This window comes from Cheilinus undulatus, linkage group 12 (genome assembly GCF_018320785.1).
Source record: "Cheilinus undulatus linkage group 12, ASM1832078v1, whole genome shotgun sequence".
In the NCBI taxonomy this organism is placed as follows: Eukaryota; Metazoa; Chordata; class Actinopteri; order Labriformes; family Labridae; genus Cheilinus; species Cheilinus undulatus.
In genome coordinates, this window is record NC_054876.1 from 8,569,153 (window position 1) to 8,594,969 (window position 25,817).

Here is a 25,817-nt window from a genome sequence, read left to right on the forward strand (position 1 = left end):
CTTTAGTGCTCTTTTAAAAGAAATGTCCAGTGTAAAGTAAGAAGGGCCTGATTGCAGACTGCCTTCTTCACCATCTTCATCAGGACAGACGAGACGTAATCTTCAGATACGACACATTCTTTATTTAATAAGTTAACGATAGCTAGCTTCAGCTACCTTAGCTACATCAGTGCCTTTAATGGAGGATGCGCTTTTGTCAGCTTCATTCAGGCCAGTCCTGACCCACTCTACTGTAACCCTCTTCCTGTGATGGCCTCCTGACAGCAGGACCTGCTTTGTTTTAACCCTCACCTATAATCTTGAACTCTGGGTGATGACAAAAGTAGGAGATCACAGGTTCAAGCAGTTAAAATTGTATTTCTTAGGAGGATTTCTGGGCTCAGCCTTAAAGATAGGGTGAGGAGCTCAAAGTAGAGCTGGTGATCCTTCATTCTGAGGTGGTCCAGGCATCTGATTAGGATGTCTCATCCCCGTGGGAGGTTTTCCGGTCATGTCCGACTGGAAGGAGATCCTGCGGTAGGCCCAGTGGAGGGATTATATATCCATTTGGCCTGGATATGCCTTGGAATCCACCAGGAAGAGCTGGAAAATGTCACTGGGGAGAGAGAAGTCTAGGCTGACTTACTAAGCTTGCAGCCACTGCGACCTAGTCCCAGATAAGGCTAAAAAAATGGATAGATGAATGGATACTTACTGTTAGTTTAGTTCCCTTTTCAATTGTGTTGTCAACCCTTTTAAGCTGAGTGACTGGGGGCTCATCCGGACCACCACCATGAGACAACACTTCCATCAAGACAAAAATGGCATGATTTGTTGGTGTAACATATTTGCCATTTTAGAAGTAGTTATATGAAATGGCTAGCTTTGGCTACATTACCCTAACCCAAACCGGAAGTGTATCTGATTTTATATTGAAAGTTTCTGTATGTGTATCTGTCCAGACAGTGGTGTCTGACAGCAGTGGTCTGCAGAGGCAGGTGTCTGAAACAGGCAGTCTGTAGCCAGACTATCTTTATTATAACTGCATCCATATTAATCTCACCAGCCAACATTGTTTACAGGCTTGCAGTAAAACTAAACCACACCTATAGCTACCTTAAAATGATGCTGATTAGGCTGGTCATACTCTTACCGGGAGCAATTCTGTCAGCTTGCAGCTTTGCAAGATGAATCAGCCTGATTAGTGACAAGGAATTTGCCCAGTCTATCTGCTTTGCGAGGTTATCTGAAAGAGTCCCATGACTTAAAATACTGCTGGCGCAAGTGAGGCTGCAAATATAATGGGAGCTGTCACGTTGTCCACCTTTAATAGATTATAATGTCCAACATAGCATTGTTCACCTCTCCCCTTACCTTACCTGAACTGTAGTACAGTTTTCTTTTCACAGTGATGCACTAATGTCATAAATGAGTGCTCATACTGCAACAGGTACATTTACCGTCAAAGATTTTGTATCTGGTTTGATTGTATTTGAGTTTTTTTGAACATCATCTGAACTTTTATCACTTTGCATCTGATTGATTTGAATATAATCTAAAGTGCCTTACGCACACAGAAACTTTATTGCTAAAAGCAGATCAATAATGCTCTGCAGCATTTTCACAGCTTGGTTTTACTTTCCTACTGAGCATAATAGTAAAAAAAATTAAAAAATACCTTGGCCAGCAGATGGTTTGCTGTTTCCAGTCGTAGCTCCAGATGCTTGTCTCTGCAAAAAAACAGAGAAAAACTCGATGATCATCAGTTTTTAAAAGATGAAAGAGCACCACATGTTTTACCCAAAACTGAAATCTCTCCTCCTGGGATTTTCTGCTCAGCACACAAGGAGCTATATAAAACACACATCTGAATTTCAAAGATGTTAGATTACGAGAGCAGATTTATCAAGTTTCACGTGTTTCTGGTGGAGGGAGCATCACAGGAAGCGCTCCTCTCTCACGCCGTCACACTGATCATGTAACAGGGAGTGGGGCTGAGATGTGTTGATCTATAATCCATGTTTCTGCAGACACTCTGTGTCCCTGCTCCGACTGTTCTCCCCTGACAGACAGACTCATGGCTGCTCGGCAACATTAAGATGCACTCAGCTCTGAAAATAAGAGTCCTCGACGCACGGACCGGTACAGTGTAAGAGAGAGGAGCCCGCTGCTGTTGCATCACTCTGATCTAAATTTGTTTGCTTGATTCACTATAAGCTTTATCCTGTGGACACTGTTTTCAAATGATTGATTAAACTTTCATTTTTCCAAACTGTAGCTTTTATTAATATAAAATATTACTGTTATGTAATGCTCATCAGAACTACAATTGCTTGTGGGATCCTAATAAACAACTGCTGGGGGAAACATGCACTTTGCAGAAACACTGTTCAAAATCAGAAATCTTTCTTCATAATTTTTGATGCCTTTTTCAACTGGAACTCAAAAATGTTGGTAGAGACTCTGTTCTTTAGGGTTATTTCTGTTATATTTTGTTTCTGTTTTATCAAACTTCAGATATTTCTAATAATGACATGGGGTACAATGAACAGATCTGCACAAATCAATCAACTGCCTTCAGAAACCGTTATAATCCATATTATTCCCTATATGTGCTTCATTCATGTGCTGTCTTTCTGCAGCTTTGTAGATTTCTCTGTTGTAGCATTAAGTATTTTGGGAACAATCCCTTTTTGGCTGACCACCAAGGTCTGGACTGACTGAGTGACGATACTTTCAGAGCCGTACAGAGTTGCGTCAGCGGAGCAGCAGCAACATCTAAAGGCAGCTCATGTAGCATAGTGGACCTCTGCAGATGCCACACTCTGCTAACCTTGCAAAGCAGATCAATTTTCCAGACTCCATGTCTGTCATCAGGCAAATCCTTTAAAATCTTTAAAAGCTCCAATGCACAAAGTTGGTGCCAAATCAAACACTGTTCGGATCAATCATCGTCAGTTGAGGAGAATGAGGTGGTAGTAACGGGCAGGGCTTGGCTGCCTCCATGCAGTGATTACCTTAGATGTAGTGTTAGCATAGCGTCAGTTTTTTTTTTCAAACTGGATCATGTTTCTGTTTGAGTTGTTTTATTCTTTATTTCAAGGTTTTTCATGATGTGAAAAATGTTTTTCGTTCTTTTGCTGACCTTCTTCAGTATGAGTATGTGATAATTATTGGGGAAAGGGTTAGTTGTTGTGTTGGTGGTTGACTTCAGCGGTTGCTAGTGGAGCGATTAGCTCGGACTTAGCCACAGCAGCAGTTCTGTCTAAACTGGACAACCACAGCCACAGTGACAGCTTGTCTTGTGGGAAAAATGTTTTTGCTCTTCTTCTCTCTGCTTTGGCATGAGTTTGCGGTCGTTACAGATGGGGTTTGCCGGTGTATCCAACGGCTCCTGCTGCAGTTGCTGTTAGCTCAGATGTTGTTTTTAGGAAATTGGTAGTTTTATTGGAACTGGACAACTTTTCTTTTTAAAATAAGTGCAAAGAGCCACACTGGAAGCTTGTATTTGAAGAGAAGATGTTAATACATGTCTCCTGACTGGTCTTGGCAGTTCTGATTCAGGGCAGAGCTGGTTACTGCAGAGCAGCAGAAGAGACCGCAAGTCTTGCAGCTTAAATAGATCGCCGAATTTTGAGGATGTGTGTCATGTGATTTGATTACGATGCATGTCAGGTGTGAAGTCAGTGTTCTCCAGTCGCCTGCCTGAACTAGCTTGCAGACGTCTCTGCACTGACGGGACAGGCCAGGCTGCTTGGATAGCCAAACAGATACCGTACGGTAGAGTAGATATGTTTACTTATAGTCTTCTCTCCAGGTGTTGTCAAGCCCCGCCCTCTTTCCTTTTAGTGTCATTACCTTGGCCAGGTACCACTGGTAGTCTGTCATGTTTGTTCATCAAGTCACTGCACTGATTTATGACTCTGTGACCATCATAACAGACAAAACAAGAGTAGGCAGTAATGTTTACTCCATGTGTCATCTTCAGTTTTGTTGTTTTTGTCCCAGCCTACAGCTTTTGTTGTATTTTTGATTACCTGCCCTGTGTTTTGTTGTGTTTTGTCTCTCTATCCCTCCATAGTAAACAGATGGACGTTAAATTAACTGGAGATCTGTCTCTGTGTTGATAGGATTATGGTTTAGAGTTAGGAGCACATTGTATTTGATAATTCATCTGCGGAGAAGAAATCATCTCTCCAGCTGAACTTGAATTATTCAACCTGTGCTTTCAATGCTTTTTAAATTACAAAGCAGTGTTAAAGCAGGAGCCAAAAGGGAACAAAGCAAAATAAAACTGGCAAAAGAAGCCTGACATCTTCCTTGTGTGTCCCTGTTTGTCTTTATGAGAGCCTGAGGAAGGGAAACTTGTTTGGCAGCAGCGGCCATCTGTTTTTCTGTTTACACACAGAACTCAAAGAGAGTCAATGCCGCTGAGACTCCAGCACCACGCTGACTCTCATCTGCCTGCTGGAGCTCAGCTACTCAGTCAGGCTCACAGCGATGGTGCCATACATCACACCTCCACCCACCAGGACAACGGCGAGCGTTCAGAGGCAGGCAGAGGGAACGTCCCGGAGCAGAGCAACAATAACGTTTGAGTGATTGTTTCTGTGCGGTCGAGAGATGTGGAACAATATCCAGAAATCAAGACAAATGTTGTGTAAAGTAGAATCAATACGGGGCTTCAAGTCACAACATTTCATTCTTTCTTTTCCCTTCTATTCATCAATCTCGTTTTTGTCCTACAGTTTTGTCGCCACTGTTTTAGGCCATCTTTTAATCTGAGTGGATGGACCAGAACCAGAGAACCATGTGAAGAAGATTTCCTCCATATTCAGCTTCATTTAAGACAGAAAATACTCTTAGATCAGAAATGTGTCTGATCTTGCTTGGAGGAGGAGTGGGAGCTATTTGTGTCGGTGGTGGGTGGCTGTGTTGTGATAAAAGTATCCAGAGGAAGATTATTTTTGCCTGCAACTATGAAAGAAGTCATAATCAGTCAAAGGAGGACAGGGAACAATAAGTTTGTATTTTTATGGTGGTAATGCAGTAAAGCTGTGGGGGACTCCCCTAAACACTGGACCAAACTCCCATTTGTGATCCTGCAGCTGTAGCGCCTCCTACACCTGTGCAATTAAGGCTAAAAAAAGACGCTAATGTATACTTAGCAAAGCACATGCAGAGGGTTTAATGAGTCCAAAACTGCCCCGCAGGGCACGAATCAGAGCCTATAGTAAAACCTGTAACATCTCTCTGTTGATTTACCTTTATTAAGTGAGCCTGTATGCATTTATTTATGGCAAATCAGCCTCTTTTATTGAAAAGTACAAAGGGAAACTAAAATACTTACACACCTCAGATTCAAAAGTCTCTGGAGCCAACAAAGTCTCAAAAACGTTGTTACTCAGTTCTCAGTAGCATTCACCATTTCAAGATCAAGCCAGCGAGTGGAGTGCAAAGGATGATGGGAATGCAAGGGCAGATGTTAACTGTAGTTCCCAGTTCCCTACACTCTGCTCCTCCAAAAAAAAATACACTTTTGCCCAGAAGACGTCGTGTTTAAAACTGTCACATGAACACGACTACACTGAGACACTTCTGTCACTGCCTTAACGCAAAATAAACAATACCATTATACTGTATTTCTACATGATGCACGATGCAATATGATACAACAGGGTACGATATGACATGACAGGATACAACATCATGCATGGGCATTGATAAGAACAATCTCTTGGCACAGTAATTCTGCAATACTCTAATCTAAATCTTATCATCTGATTGGCTAAATGATAAAAAATGCGACCTAATTACACCGCATTACCAATTATTATGCAAATGATATTTTTCGCTTATTTTCCTAAATAGTCAATGCAAACAGCAGTCAGTATAATTTTTAAGTTATCAACAGTTAATTCAGATTTTATTGAACAAACCTTCCCATGATAACTTTTTTTTTCCAAAAATATAAAACTCAAAATGCACTGTTCCACATTATTAAGCACAACACAATTCTAAAACATTTTATAGGTTGTAAAGAACTGAAAATGGTCATTTGTTGAATTTGCAGCATTAGGAGGTCATATTTACTGAAATCAAAGCTATTTCAATCAAAAACATCTTAACAGGCCAAGTTCCATGTTAACATAGGAGCCCTTCTTTGATATCACCTTCACTATTCTTGCATCCATTGAACCTGTGAGTTTGTGGAGAGTTTCTGCTTGAATTTCTTTGCAAGATGTCAGAATATCCTCCCAGATCTGTGTTTTAATGTGAACTGCCTCCCACCCTCATAGATCTTTAGCTTGAGGATGCTCCAAAGGTTCTCAATAGGGCTGAGGTCAGGGGAGGATGGGGGCCACACCATGAGTTTCCCTCCTTTTGTGCCATTGCAGCCAATGACACAGAGGTATTCTTTGCAGCATGAGATGGTACATTGTCATGCATGAAGATCATTTTGCTACGGAGGGCACGGTTCTTCTTTCTGTACCATGGAACAAAGTGGTCAGTCAGAAACTCTGTGTACTTTGCCGAGGTCATTTTCACACCTTCAGGAACCTAAGGGGCCTACCAGCTCTCTCCTCATGATTCTGACCCCAAAACATGACTCCACCACCTCCTCAGCAGCCTTGTTGGGAAATGATGGCCATCCACTAACCATCCACTAATCCATCCAGAGACAACCATCCAGGGCTGCACGGCACTCATCAGTAAAAAAGACTGTGTGAAAATGAGTCTTCATGTATTTCTGGGCCCACTGCAACTGTTTCTGCTTGTGAGCATTGGTTAGGGGTGGCTGAATAGTAGGTTTATACACAACTGCAAGCCTCTGGAGGATCCTACATCTTGAGGTTTGTGGGACTCGACAGGCACCAGCAGCTTCAAGTACCTGTTTGCTGCTTTGTAATGGCATTTTAGCATCTGCTCTCTTAATCCGATGAAATTGTCTGTCAGAAACTTTCCTCATTATGCCTTTTATCTGCATGAATCCATCTGTGCTCTGAATCAGCCACAAATTTCTTCACAGTACGATGATCACGCTGAAGTTTTCTTGTTTTCATTCTTGGCCAAGGCATTGCAGTATTTGAGGCTTTTCAGCAGCAGAGAGATCCTTTTTCTTTTCCATACTGCTGAAACCTGTGTCCTGATTAATAATGTGGAACATCCTTCTTCAGTAGTTTTCCTTTAATTGTGTTCAGCTGGCAAACTAATGATCACAGGTGTCTGAGATTGATTTCAGTGATCTTAAGAGCCCTGAGACACAATAAGATCCATGAGTTTAACTGAAAAACAAAAATTTGAATGTTTATGACACTAAAATCCAATTTGCATAATAATTTGGAACGTGGTGTAAAAAGAAGTAATTACTAAATGCACTCTTTCTTCAGGTGTCATTATCTAAGCTAAGATGGTTATGGCATCAGTTTATTAAATATATCACGCAAATCGTGCAGAAATAATGCCATATCTATGTGTCTCATCCCAACTCTTCTCATAAGGATTAGAAGGGGATGATAAAACATAGATTTAGTTGCATAAGTAGATGAGTTATGAGCTGAATGTTTGTTTGTAATGCTGTAAATGACTTCGATGTCTGCAGATGTAATCTTATAATCTTTGGGTCTCAGATTACAGAGATGTGGACAGCAGCAGCCCTGAAGCTTTAAATGTTTATTAATGCAGGTTTATATCCAATCCTTTTAAGAAAAACAGAACGTAAAGGGAGGCCGGGCTGTTACTGAACAACAGTAATGTGTTCCTATTCTCGTAAACACTGAGGAAGAATCCTCTGCTGCCCTTTTTTCTTTCCGTCTTCCCTCAACAGTACTTTGATCTTCATCATCATCTCCCCCACCCCGACTCTCCTGTTTCCTCTTTCAGCCTGGAAACAGTCTGATCTTACATAACAACATAACAACTCCGCTCCTAATGTGCAGGAGGGGAAAGCTCTCCTCGCATTAGCACAATTTACCCGGCACTATTCCCTTTTCTGCTCAATTTTCCCCTCTCCGGTGGAGCCTCTATCTCAATCATTTCAGCACTTCTCTGCTTTACTGTGCCTCATAAACAGCGAGAAGAAAGGAGCATTTGCATACAAATTCATACGAGGATTTTCAGAAGCAATGAGTGAATTTTAAATTAGATGTTTGTCGTGGTGTGTCTCTGTCTTTGCTCTGGCTCGGCACTGCAAGATTGCCGTCTCTTCCTCTTTTTAAGCAGCTGAGGAGGTTTTGTGGCTCTGTTTGCCAGCAGCTTTATAACAAAGGACCCAAAACCTCAACGGGGATTTTACTTGTCAAAAAGAAAACAGTGGTAGAGCAGTGCTGATGTTTGCTTTTTTAGTATGATTTAAAATCAGACTCACAGTGGGATATCAGAGCTGTATGATGTTTGTTTATAGGAAGCACAGCAGCCTCTGAGCATGAACCTGAATAACAAAAAGGCCTCCAGGTTTGAGGTGTGGCTGCAGTGCCATTCATGACTGGCACCAGTTTAAAACCCAATTTTCTATTTGTTTAGAGAGGATTTTATTATATTAATCATACAAGAGGATCATTTTTTCCACACTTGTAAAAAGCCATTGGCCTTCTGCTTTAAAAATAACTTCACGACCACATCATTAGGTACGCCTGCTCTGCTGTTCATCAATGCAAATTTCTAATCAGCCAATCATGTGGAAGCAATCAATCCATTTTGGTACATAGACATGGTCCAGATGATCTGCTGAAATGCAAACCAAGCATCAGAAATGTGGTTTGAGTGGTTGTGAGTGTGCCATGGTTGTTCGTCTTCGTATTTCAGAAACTGCTGATCTACTGGGATTTTCATGCACAACCATCTCTGGAGTTTAGGAGGAGGGCGGTGAGAAAAATATCCAGTGAGCAGCAGTTTTCTTAGCCAGAATGCCTTGTAGCAAAGCAGAGGTTAGAGGACTGGGCTGGTTTGAGCAGAAAGGCAAAAATAGCTCGACCTGTTACAACCAAAGTTTGCAGAGGAACATTTCGACATGTAAAGTGTTAAAGGGCTACAGCTGGGCTACAGCAGCAGAAGACCTCACCAGAGGCAACTCCTGTCAGCTGGGAAGAGGAAACTGAGGCTACAGTTCACACAGGTCCACCAAAATTGGACAGCTGAAGACTTGGAAAACATAGTCTTGATTTTTTAGCCGTATTATTTAAATGGTAGGGTCAGAATTTGGTGTAAACAAGACAAACATCTGCCAGACCACCAACCACTTTTGCACATTCAGTCATCTAATACATTTTTACACCTTAAGTTTGTTTGCTTCGGTCTAATTCATTGACCACTTTGTTGCATCAGTGCATAATTAAGTCAGTTTTAGTCACAGTGAGTGGAGTTTGTGTTCAATAACTGATCTTGGATTGCAGTACTTTCTCCATAAATAGACAGCCAAAAAAAAGTGAGCATAGAGTCTATGTGAAAAAGACTAGATGCTCATTACCTTGGTAATATTTTTGAACAGTCTGATGAGGAAAAAACACTTGTGTAATTGTTTCTGCAGAACAATGAGGTCAGCCTGTGGGTTTTAGCATACTCATATTCTGCTGGCTTCAGTAGCTGGTTTAATCTAGAAAAGCACAATTATTCCTGCAGTGAGGTTGGATCGAGGGCAGTTGGACTTCTTACTACAAATAGAAGCAGACTCCACATAAAAGAGGACCCAGACCCACCATTTCAAGTGGTCTTGATGCAGTTGCATCAGCACAAAAAAACTGCAGCTCTGTTTGACTTCAGCTCATTGTCTTGACTATGTCTGCATGCCTAAATGCATTGGTTTCTGCCATATGTTGATTAGATACCCGAGTTAATGAGCAGTTGAACAGGTGTACCTAATAAAGTGGTCAGTGAGTGCATGTTAATTAAGGTCTCTCTACAGTGTCCATGTTGTTTGTGCTGGCTGTCAGAATACTGAAGATGCCATACTGGTGAAACTCTTAGAATAAAGCAACTAATGTGCCAGTTGTACAAGTATGTAACGCCCTTTCAGAGTTTGAAAATAAAGTCCTCTGAGAAACATTTCTCACTCTGAGTCTTGGCTAAGCTATGGTTATAATCCTGGACTGAGGCACAGAAAGTACGACTTTCCTTATCTTGATATAAACATACTTTATGTTAAATAGGTGTAAGCCATTGTTGATTTAGTATTAAATTAAGTTTTTGGGTAGTTTAAGTTCATCTATTTATCACTGGTAAACATTTTAGGTACACATTAGTAGTATCAGTTAAAATCTTATCAAAATATCCCATGTCTGTGCTTCATTTATTTAGGTTTGAGGCATTTTATCCATACTTGACCCATTTAACTTCACTTTTAAAAACCATAACCACCCCCTCCATCTATCACTATTTTAATACATTCACTCTTAAAAAATCATACAAAATTTCTTAACAGCTTGCTTCTAAGTTGCTCTTGCATGGAAATCGCCTACAGCAGGAAATTTTCCTTTTAGACATGGAGTAAAAAGGACAGATGATATCCAATATGAAAGAAAAAGAGCAAGTATAATGACATTTTTAAAATTATTTTAAATGCAATAAGAATATAAAGAATATAAAAATAGCTTGGTGCTTTCACAAATAAGCTCACCTGGACTCGTCCAAAATACTAACAAGGGGACTGGCAGTAAAAAAAAAAAAAAAAAAAAGAAAAACAAGGGTTGGATGAAGTCAGGGTAAAAAGAACAAAGATGCAGCTCACCTTGAAAATTTCAAGAGTTTAAAGCATGTGTGAAAACATCTTTCATCTAAAACAGAAGCCACCAGTAGCCCCCGTCTTACAGCAACAAAGAGATAACTCCCCTCTTCAGAGTCTTCTGGTTTCTTTATGTTTTGCTGGCAAAGGTCCATCATTTTTCTCCATCATTCGTCTGACCTTGACTGCAATTTTTCTCCTGACCGTTCTGCCCTACCCTTCACCCAACCCTCATTCATCATTTTTATCTCTGTCATACACACTACATCATAAACTGTTATCATGACCTATCATGGTTTGTGTAGTTGAAACAGATGTTAGGTTATTTTAAACAAGTCAGCTCAACAAACAAGGATGCTCTGACTTTTAGTTTGACTTGCTACTTGACCTTGGCTCCAAAATATTATTTCACTGACGCCTCCATAACCTTCAGCAGCCACCACAACCGGCTGTTGTGGTGGCTGTAGTGGTGCTGTCACCTTACCTCCACAGGACGTCTGCACGATATGCTGAAAAACAGAATCAAGAAATGGTAGTAGTGGTGTAGTGAAGAGTCATTGACTTCTTAGACAACAGTCCAAACTGGATTTCTCAAGTTGATGGAGCAAGAACAGGCTGACTGCAAGTTAGCATTTGTAATAATATAAACCACTGACTGGTTTAAACTAATAACAAATAAAGTTGTTAATTTCGATGGATATTTATCAACACAATCCCAGATATTTTGGAATTTAATTGTATTGAAAAGTACTGTTGAAAAAAATACAACTGCCAGATGTTGAATGTATAATAGCGGGCCAAGAAGAATAGCTGGGGTGTTTTCTGTGGCAGTATTATTCAAAGCAATATTCTATTCAAGGGCTAACCATGGCGCCCAATGGCTTTGACCTTTGACTGAATCTGGTCCTTTAATCCCACTGCCAATTTTGACTGCTATTCAAAATTAGTCTTAGTCTTTAGATTAAAACTCTCTTAGTTTTTGTCACAATTTTTTGTTGATTTAAGTCTCAATTTTCATTCTCTCTGAACTACTTTTAACAGCCAGATTGTAAAATTAACATAACTTTATAAATTCTTAAAATACACTGATAAAAATGATCATCCTTATACATAGACACAGTAGAGAAATATCATGGATTTTGAATTTCCAACAGGCCAGCACTACTTGACTTGCTGATCAAACCTAAACTCACTTTTCATCAGAGTTTCATCAAAGCTTTGAAAGAGTTGTTTGTACCTAGTCTTCATCTTCCTGATGGAAAAAGTCGACTAACATGTTTAGTCATAGTTTAATGAATCAGTTCATTTTTGGGTCAGAGTATATATTAGGAAACCCCCCAAAAATTCTTGAGATATTGTGTTAAGAAAAAGGGAAGACCAAGAGTCCTCATGACCTCAGAAATCTAGTCAGTTCAACCTTAGACATTTGTGCAAAGTCAGAAGAAAATCCCTCTCTGTGTTCATAAGAATGCTCTGGATGAACATTCGGTTGGATGGATGGAAGAAGCCCTCATCATGATGCCTCTGGCCTTAGTCTCAGGCACAAAGGCATTAAAAAGCTCTGCAGCAAGAAGCAGTGTTGAAATAATTAGCCAGCGTGGAAGAGCAAAGAACTGCAGTTCCTCAAGTGTCCACTTGAGGCTGGCGCCAAAAGCCCCAGAAGACACATACACACCCATGGTTCAAAATTAGAATTTAATTTGTTTAGCTTATTTCTTGATTAGCACACACATGATATGTAATATTTTTTTCATAAACATATACATTTTGATGATTTAAAGGATCAAAGTTATTGATAAGGGGCCAAGTCTGACCTGGCTGATGGGTGGGCACGTCTGTCAGGCTTAAAACACGTCTCAGCTTCACTCCTTCATTACGAGGTTAACTCTAAGTTAGACAGCACTTCCAACAATTGTGATTCAAAAGTCCACTTCAAAAACCAATGAGTGATGTCACTGAGGCTACGTCCATGCTTATATACAGTCTATGGTCTGCAGGCACAGCAAAGAGAGAGCAGTAGTGATTGAGTGGAAAAATAGATCCAGCTCTTCTAATAAAAAACAAACAATGATGCTTGGAAAAAAAAAAATGTTTTTTTTTTCCAAATTCTGCTTTTCAGTTTGGGTCCAAGGACTTTTGTGATTGTTGCTGTGGTGATGAACTACCCTGCTGCTTTCACTGGATGTTTTTGTAAGTTTGTGCTGTGTGGATGTAAGATGGCAGAAACTTTGCTTTCACCTCCACAGAGTGTTATTAAAGTCTAATTTATTGATTTCTACCTCGTCTTCCTCCTCTTGATGTGCTGTGTGTGAGGGAGGTGTGGGTAGAGATCAATGCTTCACTACAGCTTCTTATGTCTCTGAAGCAGAGCAATCCAATCTGAAGGTAAAAACACAATTATACTAAAACAGGGTACAGCAGATAAGGAGCACAACATGAGAAAACAAAAAACATCCAGCTTCAAATGTGACACATGGACACAATAAACTGAATATTAAAGCGGTTATGGCAGAATAAATCCTCCAGTTGTGAAGATGTAGTACAAATGCTGAGTAGGAGTATGTGAGATCAGGTCAAAGCATAGAGAGAGAGGATGATTCAGACTGATTCATAACAGCATCAGCTGTCATTGTAACACACGTGAACTCCTCGCTCCGTCTTTCATTAACCCTCACACCTGTCAGCTGTGACCTTCGCTTCAACCCAGCTCTGTCGCCTGTAAAGGATCAGGCGTGGTACGGGTGCTGGTGAGGGACACCTCGCTGGGCGGCCTGCTATCATGATGATTAAAAGCTGGCAGAGGAGCAGGTGTCACAGGAGCTTTGCTGGGTTATAATTAGAGCTTTTTTAGGACATGGGAGAATGGAGGGAATGGGTTTGGGACTTTTAAAACATCTGCATCTAAGACATAATTTGTAAATTGCTTCAGAAAAGATAAAAAAGCTGAATTTTTCTTTAAAGTCTTTTTTTCTGATTACACACTGTTTGGTTCATGCTGGGTTAAAGGGGTTGTAGGAGGCTTAATTGCATTTAAACAGAAGGTTGGGTTATTTTGATCCAGCTGCTTTTTTCCCTAATTTCCTACTCTTTTACTGTTTAATGGAGCAATCTGGTTCCCTCAGTTACAGCAGTGCAGACAGCAAAGGCTGGGCCAGAAAAGCAACATCAGAGTTAAAACATTCAGCCAAAGCAGAAGTGAAAAACCTGCAGTTCCTGGTGTGACCACTTGAGGCTGGATACAAAAGCCTAGCAAGCTCCATTAACACCAGTGTTAACAGCAACTAAAGGCTGCTGTTTTGTTTCTGTGTCTCGTTTTTGTATTCTGCTTCTTTCTTGTGATGGACCACACGGGCCTAACCATAGAACTGACTGGGCCCCTGAAAACCAGAGAAGGGGTCCTGCCCAGTTGTGATTTATTGATGATATCAATGTGTGTTGAATCAGTAGCATTGGTGCTAGCTATCCTGGCTAACGGTTACATTATTTTAGAGATGAAAATTGTGTCAACTTGTTATTGGGTTCTGATTACTTATCCATGCCACTTTTTAACCCCTTTTCATCCCTTTTTTTCACAATCACTCCATATTTGCCTCTTTTAACCGAATTTTGAGCATTTTTCACACATAAACTTTTTTTTTGCCCCTTATTGAATTTGTAACCCATTGTTACCACTTTTAACAGATTTTTGCCACAAGTGGGACATTCATTGCCACTTTTTAACAGATTTTCACCTTTTTAATGCATTTTAAAGACCCAGTAAAGTGAGAATAAATCTGTAATTTAGATTCATTGTATGATAGGCCGCTGTGTTATGAACCCCTATGTCAAATTTCAGTCAGGTAAAACATCTCTAAGTTCATAAAATTAAACTTCAAACTCATGACAAATGAGGCAGTAAATTCTGCTCCAGGGTGGTGCAGGCGTGTCTGTTGAATGTGCTGAAGCCACGCCCACTCAAAGGAAATACTATCCTCTCAGATTAAAAAAATGCTCCTATCTGAATGGATGAAAGCCCTCACTATTAGCCGGCTTCTTGACCTTATGGTGACCTTATGTTGAGAGCACAGCTGACTGTGCCAGAGAAGAGACAAAGTCTGTTTTCTGGCTCAAAAAGATCATAGACCACTGTGGCTGATAGATTTGGCAAATTTACCTCACAATTAACTAAAAACAGCATTTAACTGACTGTAAATCATTAATAAAGGCAGTGACATCAGCTAACAACAGACTGTACTGAGATGAACTGCTCTGTGATTTTACATCACTGTAGTTTTAGGGGGCGGGGTAATTCCCCATTGTGGGCCGGTGACATCACCAGCCCACATATAATTAAACCCAGCCAGGAAAGAGGTGAAAAAAATTCAAAACGTTTAAATCCAAAATTCAGTCATATATAGATCTCAGAATTTTCATGTTTATAACAACCTTATTTCAACATATCTAGAGTGTTAAGACAAAAACTTTGGATATTACTTTACAGGACTTTAACACTTTTTGCCTTTCTCAACTCATATTTGCCACTTTTACCATTTATTACAACAGGTAATTCCACATCGATCGATTTTTGCCTCATGTAACCATTTTTTTTCCCACTTTTTGACATTATTTCGACTAATTTTTCTTTTTTTGCTAGTTTTTTTACCCCTTATACTGTAGTCACCTAACGTGACACGCCAGATGGATGTGTTTCACATATCCATCTGGGAAATTTTCAGTACTAAGTGTTTGGGAAAGGGCAGAGGATTTGAAAAAATCTCGGAGTGTGATTAGATGAACTTTCTGTCTGTCACATCTTTATGGGCCAATCAGAGCAACAAAACACATGACGTAGCCGCTATCGAGCTGTGCGTGTGCAGCTACCGAATAACGTGAACCATGGCGACTGTAGACATGTCAGTACTCAAGTTTTGTCGTTTTTGAAAAGAAAACAACTCACAGCTTTTCTTTGTTCTTTTAATGAGGAAATGTGGTCAAGTTCTGATAAACTGACACTTGGCAGTATCCACGCTAACGCCTTTCGCCATAATTGTACCGGCCTCTTGTTGCTGCTTGCATACGTCTCGACTCCACCGCGCCTGAGAGTACTGCCCCTCATCGCCGATTGGTCCTGTCACTTTCTCACCGTGCCCAAATGGTTCAGACGGGAGCTTTGCAAAATGGATTCACCAGTGAAAAATAAGAAACATATCCATCTGCTTTTCAAGGTTAGTAGCCACCCACTTTTTATGCTTTTAATACATTTATTTCACTTTTTGCCCATTTTAGGACTTTAGAACCCTTTGTTGCCACTTTTTGCCCAATGTTGACACCATTTCACAGATTTTCACCATTTTCCAACCATTTCTACCAATTTTTGCCTTTCCTAACCCATATTTTGCTACTTTGTAATCACTTTTTACTGCTCTTTTTCTGCTATTTTTTGTCGCTCTTGACCCAATTTTGCCTCTTTTGGCAATTGTTTCATAGTTTTTTTCCTGAAAGTTTTTTTTTATTTCCTTCTGCTTTTTTCTCTGGTATCCTGATGTGTGTTTGAGTACATCAGGTTGAAGTCTATGAAATCTGACATTACTTTTTCAAAGGGTTTAGTCAATGTGCCCATCCACATCATAAATAGAAATATTACCAAAAAAGGAAATTCTGATTCAAGAAATACTTTACTATGTTAATAAATGAAATTCATCTTTTTATCTTTTTAAAAGAGTGTTTATTTTTCAGGGTAAATATTAAATACAATTGTCACAGATTAACTTCAAAAGGACGAGGATTTTTCTTACCCCCACGGGTCCCTCATTTGACTGGGCCCAAGAAAGTGCCCCCATAATGTCCTCTAAATTACCCTCACACCCCAGTGAGGGTAAAATGGAGCGTGAGATTGACAGATGGATGGGTGCAGAGTCAGCAGAACTGCAGGTGTTGTCCCAGACCATCATGATGAATATGGAGCTGGGCTGATAGGCAAAGCTTTGACTTACTGGTCAGTCTACGATCCAACCCTCAACTATGGTCATTAGCTGTGGGTAATGACTGAAAAAATGAGATTGTGTAGCCCAGTCCTGGTGACAAATAAGCTGTACAGATAGGGGGAGGAGCCTGGACATCGTCAGGGAGCTCAGAGTAGAAGAAATGTTCCTGATAGCCTCACTGGCAGCCATTGTTTACCAGCTTGCAGCACAACTCAACTACTACAGCTATAGTGTACATTTTGGCGGCTATTGTAAATTTAGTCTTAAGGTATGTGCACAAAGAGTCCATTATCATTGGATGTGTTTTTTGGATCTGTAGTGCAAAGACAACTTCATGCACTCAAACCTTACACGTTGAGTGTGATGATTTTCAAAAACATGAAAAAGGAGATAAGTCACACGTTGCTGTTAGAGTCATTCACTGAGAAATCAATCAATCTATCAATCAAAGTTTATTTATATAGCACATTTAAAAACAGCAGCAGCTGACCAAAGTGCTGTACATTAAGGGAGATAAATACAGATCAATATGGACAAAACCAGAAAAAAAAATGCACAAGCACAGATAAGAAGAAAAATACCAAAATGTAAATGAACAAATATACACAATGTAAACACACGTAACAACCACATAGGCATACACCTATATGAGAGTAAATACTGCAATCACTCACCCACAGGCCCATAGCAAGGACCCAGCTATAGGGGATTAGAAGATTCAAATGCGAGTGTGTAAAGGTAAGTCTTAAGACGTGATTTAAATCAGGGTTTAATTGCTGCTTTGAAACATGTTTGAATATGGGTCTGTCTCTGTGTAAGCATCACATGACAGGCAGGCTGTATGATGCCTTTTTAAAGCTTCACATAAAGTGTGCGCACTAAAACTTTGTAAATATATCAAAAGGCACAGCTTTAATGCTCCCCTTATTGTGTGTTTGGCCTATTACTGCACAGACATGCTGAGCCCTTTCCATGCAAATGACCCTTATTGGATTAAGCATCTGTGGCTGAGGACAGCAATAGCAAGGCAAAATAGAGTAAAGAGTAGCGTACTGTCTGTGAGAACTGATGGAAGTGCTGTGCACAAACTTTCCAGAGATCAGGAAACAGTTCCGCTACTGTATGACTTAAAATAAATCAAGTTAACTCATATGTGAGTGACGTCTGTAAATATTACTTTGACATTGCTATTTCAAATCCATAACCAGGAGTTACATCAGTCTGAGGCTTGTGTGCCATCATTATGCAGCTCCAGAGCATTCAGGCTGTGCCTTTTGACCTATCTACAGATTTTTGTGCATGCCCTTTATTGTGGAGCTTTGTCATGATCCTGATTTTGTTCAGTTCAATTTCTTCGGTATTTTCTGTAGCCCTTGTGTTTTTGTGTATTTTGTGCTCTATGTTTTATCATGTTTCTAGTGTTGTTTAGTCGATTACCTGTCGTGTTTCATTATTTCTTGTATAGTTCTAGTGTGTTTGTTAAGCCTTGTCTCTCCCAGTGTTTGAGTTTACCTCCTTGTGTTTTCTTCCTTGTATTCCATTTGGGTGTAGTTTGTTGTCGTTGTATGCCCGAGTGCAGGGGTGTCAAACTCAATCACAGCAGGGGCTGAAATCTGAATTTAGGTCTAATCTGAGGGTCCAAAAGGGTAAACATTTAAACATGAACTGTAAACCTTTTATTTACAGGTAATTCATTAAAGGGGAGAAAAACAAAACAAATAAATGATTTTGAAATTTAAAAAAAAAAGTCAAAATAATAAGTTTAAAGGCTCAATATCTGAGATAAAAAGTCAAAATATTAAAGAAGGTCAGAACATAAAACGTCAAAATAATGTTTTCAAAAGGCAAATATATGAGATAGAAAGTAAGAATCATGAGTTTAAAGGTCAAAATATGGGTAGCAGCTCAAAATTGAGAGTTTAAAAGGTCACAATTTAAGATGAAACTCTAAATTGTGATTTCACAATGTCAAAATATAGGATTAAAAGTCAAAGTTAGGACTTTAAAAAGGCAAAATATGAGATTAAATTTGAAATCATGATCTTGAAATTTTCCAAAAATGACTTGAAATTTAAAATTAGAATTCAAATATTACAATATAAGATAAAATGCTAATTTAAGTCAGAATTTTCAGATGCAAATTGAAAATATTTAATGAAAACACAAATTAATTTCCCTCCCTCATTCTCAACTTTACATCTGATTATTTTTACCCTTTACTTTTTCTTTTTACTCTTTCTTTGACCGGGCCGGGTAAAACTGCACCACGGGCCTCGAGTTTGAAACCCCTGCGCTAGTGTTTGCAGTGTTTTCTTAGTTTTAGTTTTAGTGTACTGGTTTGTTGTCTTTCAGTCCCTGAGTGGTTTTTGGTAACTGTCTTGTAAAGTGTTCAATGTTTCCTGTTTTATTTTGTAGTTGTCTTCCCTTGTGTGTGAATCTAGTTTCCCTCGACTGTGATTACCCTCACCTGTTTAACCTGGGTCTGGTTAGGCACACCTGTCTCTCTTTATCCAATCGCTCCCTGTGTATTTAGGTTCTGTGTTTTTTCCTGTCCTTTGTCAGATTGTCCAATGTCTCTCCATGTTGCTCCCCAGTGTGAGCCTCCAGTGTTTTTTTTTTGTTTGTTTGTTTTTTTTTTGTGCCTTTGATGGACTTTGTTAAAATAAGTTTTGTTCAGTAGTTCCTTGGCTCATTTTTTCCTTGTGTTGGACTTTTTGGAACATTTTTGGATTTGCCTTCTTTTTGTTGGAATTAAATCATTTTGAGTTTACTGCATTTGGGTCCTCTTTGGAGTTTTTTGCACTGTGAGAAGCTTTACAACAGCATCACAATGTTTGGATGCTGGAAGACAAATCCAGATTCTAACATGTTTACACAGCAACATTAACTCCAACTGACAAATAAAGGCAATTAAACCCTGATTTTTATCAGCAACATGTGACACTTCTCCTGTGTTAGCTTGTTTATTATGAGCACAGAGAGCTACTTTATCATCAAACAGCGCTTAAAATTAATGTTCCCAACCAGAAGCAATTTTGGTCTCCGCCTGCTCCCACAAGATTTGCATGGGGCCCGTGGGACCTGTGGGATCCTGCTCCCATTGCAGCCCTCTATGCCCAGGACTTTTAATGTTATATGAAAACAGCAATTGATATCATTAAGTTTTTACTTATAACACATTAGAGTTAACAAACCTGGTATTGTGTCACCCTCATTGTTTACTTCAGTGGCTGAGGGGTGGATTTAAATTTGTGTATTATTTTAAAACTAGCTGCTTTAGAGTGTAAGAGCATCCTTATGCAGAGGTAATACACATAAATGATATAAAAGCCAGGTGAAACTCCACGATTACATAACGGTCTCTATGAGTTGTGAGGTTTGATTTGGAGGATGAGATTTTGCTGGGCTAAGCCTCTCAGTCAGGTCAACGCGAGCTCTCAGAGCTCTGATGGAAAACGACTCTTTAATCTACATTTGGGAGAGGCTATTTGGGACCAAAATATTTTTAATCTAGGCTTTGGAGCAGCCAATACCGGCCCGCTGGGCTCACACAGGGTTAAAAGATGTGAGCTGTAACGACATGGCAGAGCTATCTGTGTGTTAAAGCTACTCTAAGCAGCATTTTATGAGAAAATACCACCATTGTTTCAGCCTAAATCACCCAGCGTGGCCATAACAGAGAGCAGCATCCTATTACTGTCACCCAGGAGTTTCCCCATAATTAATTTGAGCTTTTGGTGACTGGCGGTAAATCCTCAGAGTGCTACAGATGTGATGAATTAACTGTTTCTACTCTGCTGAACACCAGTAATGCCCCCAGATAGTCCGGTGTTCAGCTGTGGTTGGTTAGTGTGTAAGAAATAGAGTCAATATTGGTTAGATTTACACCCCATGGATCACGGCACTTCATTAGCCGCAGCCATGGGTGAGAAAATAATTGATTTCCTCTACCGACTTCGATGTATGATTTCAGGGTATAGATATCCTCCGACCACTTGCTGCCATTTGGGATCACCGAGATGCAAACTTGCCTCATAAAGACTCCAAAATCCATCAATCCTCTCAATCCCAGATTTATGCAGAGCAGCATTACAGTTAAATCCTAATTCCATGAACAGCAAACCTAATACAAGGACTCTAAATTTACTGATATTTAATTTCATTCAACAGAGAGGCAGCAGTGCTGTACAGACTGCTGATAGGGCAAATGCAATCTAAGTTATGTCAAAGCTCTGTTGTTGATCATATTTAAAGGCCTTTTACTTTATTAGGGGGTGTGCCTCTGCATATTGAACGCCTGCATTACCAATCCAGCTTCACTGTGGCTGCCCTCTTGTTATTGATATTGCTCTAATAAATCATTTATGCCTTCCCCGGTTAAAGGAGGTTAAATCTTCTTCAAGAGCGCATACATTTCACTTTGGGAGAAAATCTTTTGCATTTAAAACTTTTGCAGGAACTTCGGTTGTATTTAACATCACAGCAGCTGTTACTGCCAATATTATTCAAATTTAAACTACTGAAGCGAGGCTGTCGGTCTACTTAGGGCAGGCAAATTGAACTGCACTTTTACATACTTGGCATACATCTTTCTCCCAAATCACCTGTCGAATGCACTCTGACTCAGCTTGGTCTAGTTTATTTAAGCCGCAAGGTTTCCAGTCTCTCCCTGAGCTCTGCTGATAACTGCTCTGAACCAGAACTATGCTCATACTTTCAGCTCCAGCTCCTCAGCGTCCATCTGCAGACTCTGGCTTAAGACAGAAACTCTTCAGAAACCCAAATCCCTCCGGATAAGAAAACTACCTTTTGCCACACCAATGAACATGTGAAATGTGAGTATATGATGGACTTTTGATCATTTCTTTCCTTAAATCTAAATGTTGGCTGTGTCCTATATACAGTGCCCATTAAAGGAATTTACCTCCATGGATGTTTTACCTTTTAATTGATTTTTATAAATCATTTATGGTCTATATAATTCTGCTTTTTTGACAGAAAAAAACCCTCTCTAATGTCAAAGTGAAAACTGGTTTCTACAAAGTAATATCAATTAAATAAAAATATGTAAATATAAATATTCTCCCTCTCTAAAGTGAATGACCTAATTCAACAGAGGTCCAGCCAACTGGTGCTAAAGTCTCACAATTAGTGAAACGGGGATCACCAGACTGCAGTGAATGTGCCTCAAGTGACTTTAGTATAAAGACACCTGTGTCTGGAAGGTCCAGTCACTGGTTAATCAGTATGCATGGCATTATTACACCATGAAGACAAAAGAACACTCCAAGCAACTAAGAGAAAAGGTTATGGAAAAGTCATGGGATGGGTACAAAAAAATTACCCAAGGCATTCAACATCCCCCAGAGTTCAGTTAAATCCATCATCAAGAACTGGAAGGAATATGGCACATATGTAAATCTACATAGATCAGGCCACTCTCACAAACTGACCATGCAAGAAGTAGATTAGTGAGAGAGGGCACCAAGATACCCATGACTACTCTGAAGGAGTTACAAGCTTCAGCAGCTGAGATGGGAGAGACTCTGTATACAACAACTGTTGGCCGGGTTCTTCAGCAGTCATAGCTTTATGGGAAAGTGGCAAAGAGAAAGCCACTGTATAAGAAAAATCTGATTAGATCTTAACTAGAGTTAGGAGAAGGCATGTGGGAGACTCCATGGGCAAGTGGGAGAAAGTTCGTTGGTCTGATGAGACCAAAATGGTGCTTTTAGGCCACCAGACAAGACACTGCCAATCACTGCACATCACCATAAACACATTATCCCCACTGTAAAGCACAGTAGTGGCACCATCATGTTGTGGGGATGCTTCTTGGCAGTCAGCCCTGGATGGCTTGTAAAGGTAAAGGGGATAATGAATGTAGCAAAATATAGCAACCTTAATCAGTCTGCAAGAGAACTACGACATTGGAGAAGATTTATTTTCAAGCCATAAAATGACCTGAAGCATACAGAGAAAGCTACATAGACATGGTTGTTCACTTCCAAACCCTGTGCAACCTGACAGAGCTTGAGCAGTTTTGAAAAGAAGAATAGAGTAAAGGTGCAGTGTCCAGATGTGCAAACCTGACTGAGACCTATCCACACAGACTCAGTGCTGTGATTGCAGCCTAAGGTGATTGTACTAAATATTGAGTTGAAGGGGGTGAAAATTGTTCAGAGATAAGTGAACACAAGGAAAAAAATCTCTAGTTGAATGCTACCTTACACTGAGCTCATCTACTGTACTGGTAGCAGGAGTGCAAACTCTATGTGGTGAACAGATGGTACCGGAAAGAGCACCACAGCAGCACAAAAACTGCTCGTTGCAGACTTTGCTGTGGAAAGCATAAAAAAGGACAGTTAAGACTAACAAAACAGAGTGCCTTTTATAAACCATTGCAACTTGTATTCAGGCATTCACAGCCTTTTTTGCTATTGTGGGTCCCAAAGAGGCATCAGTATTAATTTTAGTGTTGTTTATAACCAGCTAAACGTTCTCACAGAGGCTTTCTCATCAACACATGCTCAAACAAACAAACACTGAGTCCATCCTGCCAAACAGCACAGCTCCTCATCAGGTATCTGGACTAAAGCAGAGGCTCACACTCCCGCAGTGCCAGCAACATGGTGAGTTACAGTGAACCCAGCAGTGTGTCTGGCTGCTGTTTGGGCTGGTCCTGTGAACAGATTCTGCAGAGTTGCAGAGTCCCAGAGGAGGATCTCCGTGTTTATCTGCTCCTGGTTCCATATGCTGGTGACAGAGGGAGTGTGACTAATAGATGGCAATGATGATAATTACAACACTAATGATGATGTCCTTCTGTACAGTATGTAACACAAATGATTCTGCCTGCCATGGTTAACTAACAGCGCACAATCCATGATGAATTCTAAAAATGTGTCTTTTTTCACTCTTGAGCCATGGGATCTGGTGGATAGGACTTTTGGATGTTTACATTCATTCTTTTAGTACTAGGGTTAGGGATTTTTTCTCTTAAGTGTTGTTTGCTCTTTTAGCAGCACAATGTCCAAGTTTGGGATCGATAAAATGAATCATCCAATCCAGCCAGAGCCAGAAATGTGGATCAAACATGGATGCAAAGACATGAGTGTTGATGAGTTTATCAATCCATTTGAACACCTTAGAGAGTACATTACACCCCTATAATCAATCAAAGTGAACCCATTAAAACAGCTGTTATGACATTTATAAATCAGCTGAAAAGTAGGCTATTTTTCTTTACCTGACATGTCAGATAGACTGTTTCATATCTCCATCGCATGGCTATATTTCACATTCATCTGGAAAACATCACATACAAAGTGTTGGGGAAGGGCAGGACTTTACTATAAAAAACATTCTCAGACGGTGATTGGACAAACATTCTGTCTGTTGTACGCATCATGGGCCAATCAGAGCAACAAGACAAAAAAAGGTCAGAGGTCTAATCTGGGATTAAATTGTGTAACAACTCGTTTTAGAAGTAGTTATGTGAATGGTGGCTTGCTTTGGCTTAGTTAGCTTGAGCTACAGCTAACATCGCTATGCTAGCTATGTAATTAATGTTACTACATTGGCCAACATGGCTAAGTTAGCTTTAGCTTTAGCTAATTTTAGAAGTAGTTATGTGAATGGTGGCTTGCTTTGGCTTAGTTAGCTTGAGCTACAGCTAACATCGCTATGCTAGCTATGTAATTAGTGTCAGTACTTAAGCTAATATAGCTAAGTTAGCTTTAGCTAAAGCCAACAGAGACTCGTTTTAGAAGTAGTTATGTGAATGGTAGCTTGCTTTAGCTTAGGTAGCTTTAGCTAAAGATAGCATGGTTATGCTAGCTATGCAATTAATGTTACTACATAAGCCAATATAGCTAAGTTAGCTTTAGCTATAACTAACAGAGCTAAAGTGAGCCATGGTTTCCATAACTACTTCTAAATGGTTCTAACTTTCGCAAATGTAGCATTATCTAATGTAGCAAAAGCAGCTTTCTTTGCTTTAGCTTTGGCCGTGTTCATTATGTAGCTACGTAACCTTCATGGCTTGAGTTGTAGCTACATAGCAGCATAACCTATGTGGCTTATGTAGCAAACGTAGCTTCATGAGCTTTTGATTTAGCTATGTAGCTATGTTATCTATGTAGCATAGCTTCATTAGCTTAGAACTTAGCTACTTTACTGCGTTAAAGCACAAGCTTTTCTTCCTGTAAGCAGACTGCTTACTTGGCTCTATTAGGTTGTTTCTAACTTTTAACTTTTGGTATACTAACTCTTACCATAATCTTAACAAGAAGTTTAATCGGTTTTATTTTGAAAGTTTTAGTGTGAATTTCCATTCTGACGGAGGCAGCATCTCATCATAGTGGTATAGAGGAGGGGTCGTCTGAGATCTGCGGTCTGACAACAGACTGTGTTGAAAAATGTTGTAGTCAGTCACGACAGAATGAATTAGGACCAAGATGCAAGTAAACTATTGGTTAACAAGTGTAAAGTGAGTAACTCCACACCAAACGTAATACAGCATCTGACTGCTTTCAGTTTATCATCATGTTGGGTGTTAATAAATAATGAATCATTGCCTTATCATTACTTGAGTATTTGTTACCTGTTTATTTGTTTATTGACATTAATTTCCTACGTCATTAGCAGTTGGCCACTTATTCTTTACCCTGTAACAATCCAGACTGTTGTCTACCTAGAGGGGTATCTTATCTTTTCTGATTTCGATCAGTACAGTGTAACTCTGCTGATACTGGAGCAGAGTGTTCATAGAAATGAATTATACACAGCTGTCAGAGTGTAGCAGATCGTTTTTTACTGTCTGTAAAGGTCAGAATTTACATCTACAGGATCATTTTGTAGGAAGGCAGTCAATTCAAAATTTATGGATTCACTGCCTCATGGTGTGATGTTCAGACTGTATGTTTTTACCACTGATAGGGTTTATAAAACACAACCACGAAGGCTGGGCATGGGCATAAAGGTAATTGGTAAAATAAATAAATTACCTCCCAGTTTGTGGGGGCTATTTTTGGTTCCTATGTTGGCTTGGACTCCCCAGAGAGACTCCATGCTGCACTCAGGATCTATTAACAATTTAACGAGGAGACGGCAAAACTAGGTCAGAGACAGCTCATCCTAGCACCATCACAGCTCCT

At 39.8% G+C, this 25,817-nt stretch overlaps 1 protein-coding gene across 1 annotated transcript in view; it reads right to left on the reverse strand.

Annotated features, from left to right (window-relative positions):
• The window catches only part of pcp4a (Purkinje cell protein 4a), a 59,073-nt gene that overhangs the window by 7,058 nt on the left and 26,198 nt on the right, over positions 1 to 25,817 (reverse strand). Inside the window, exon 2 of the mRNA XM_041801977.1 lies at positions 1,658 to 1,709. Coding sequence (XP_041657911.1) covers positions 1,658 to 1,709 — 52 coding nt within the window. The remainder of the gene's footprint in view (positions 1 to 1,657; positions 1,710 to 25,817) is intronic.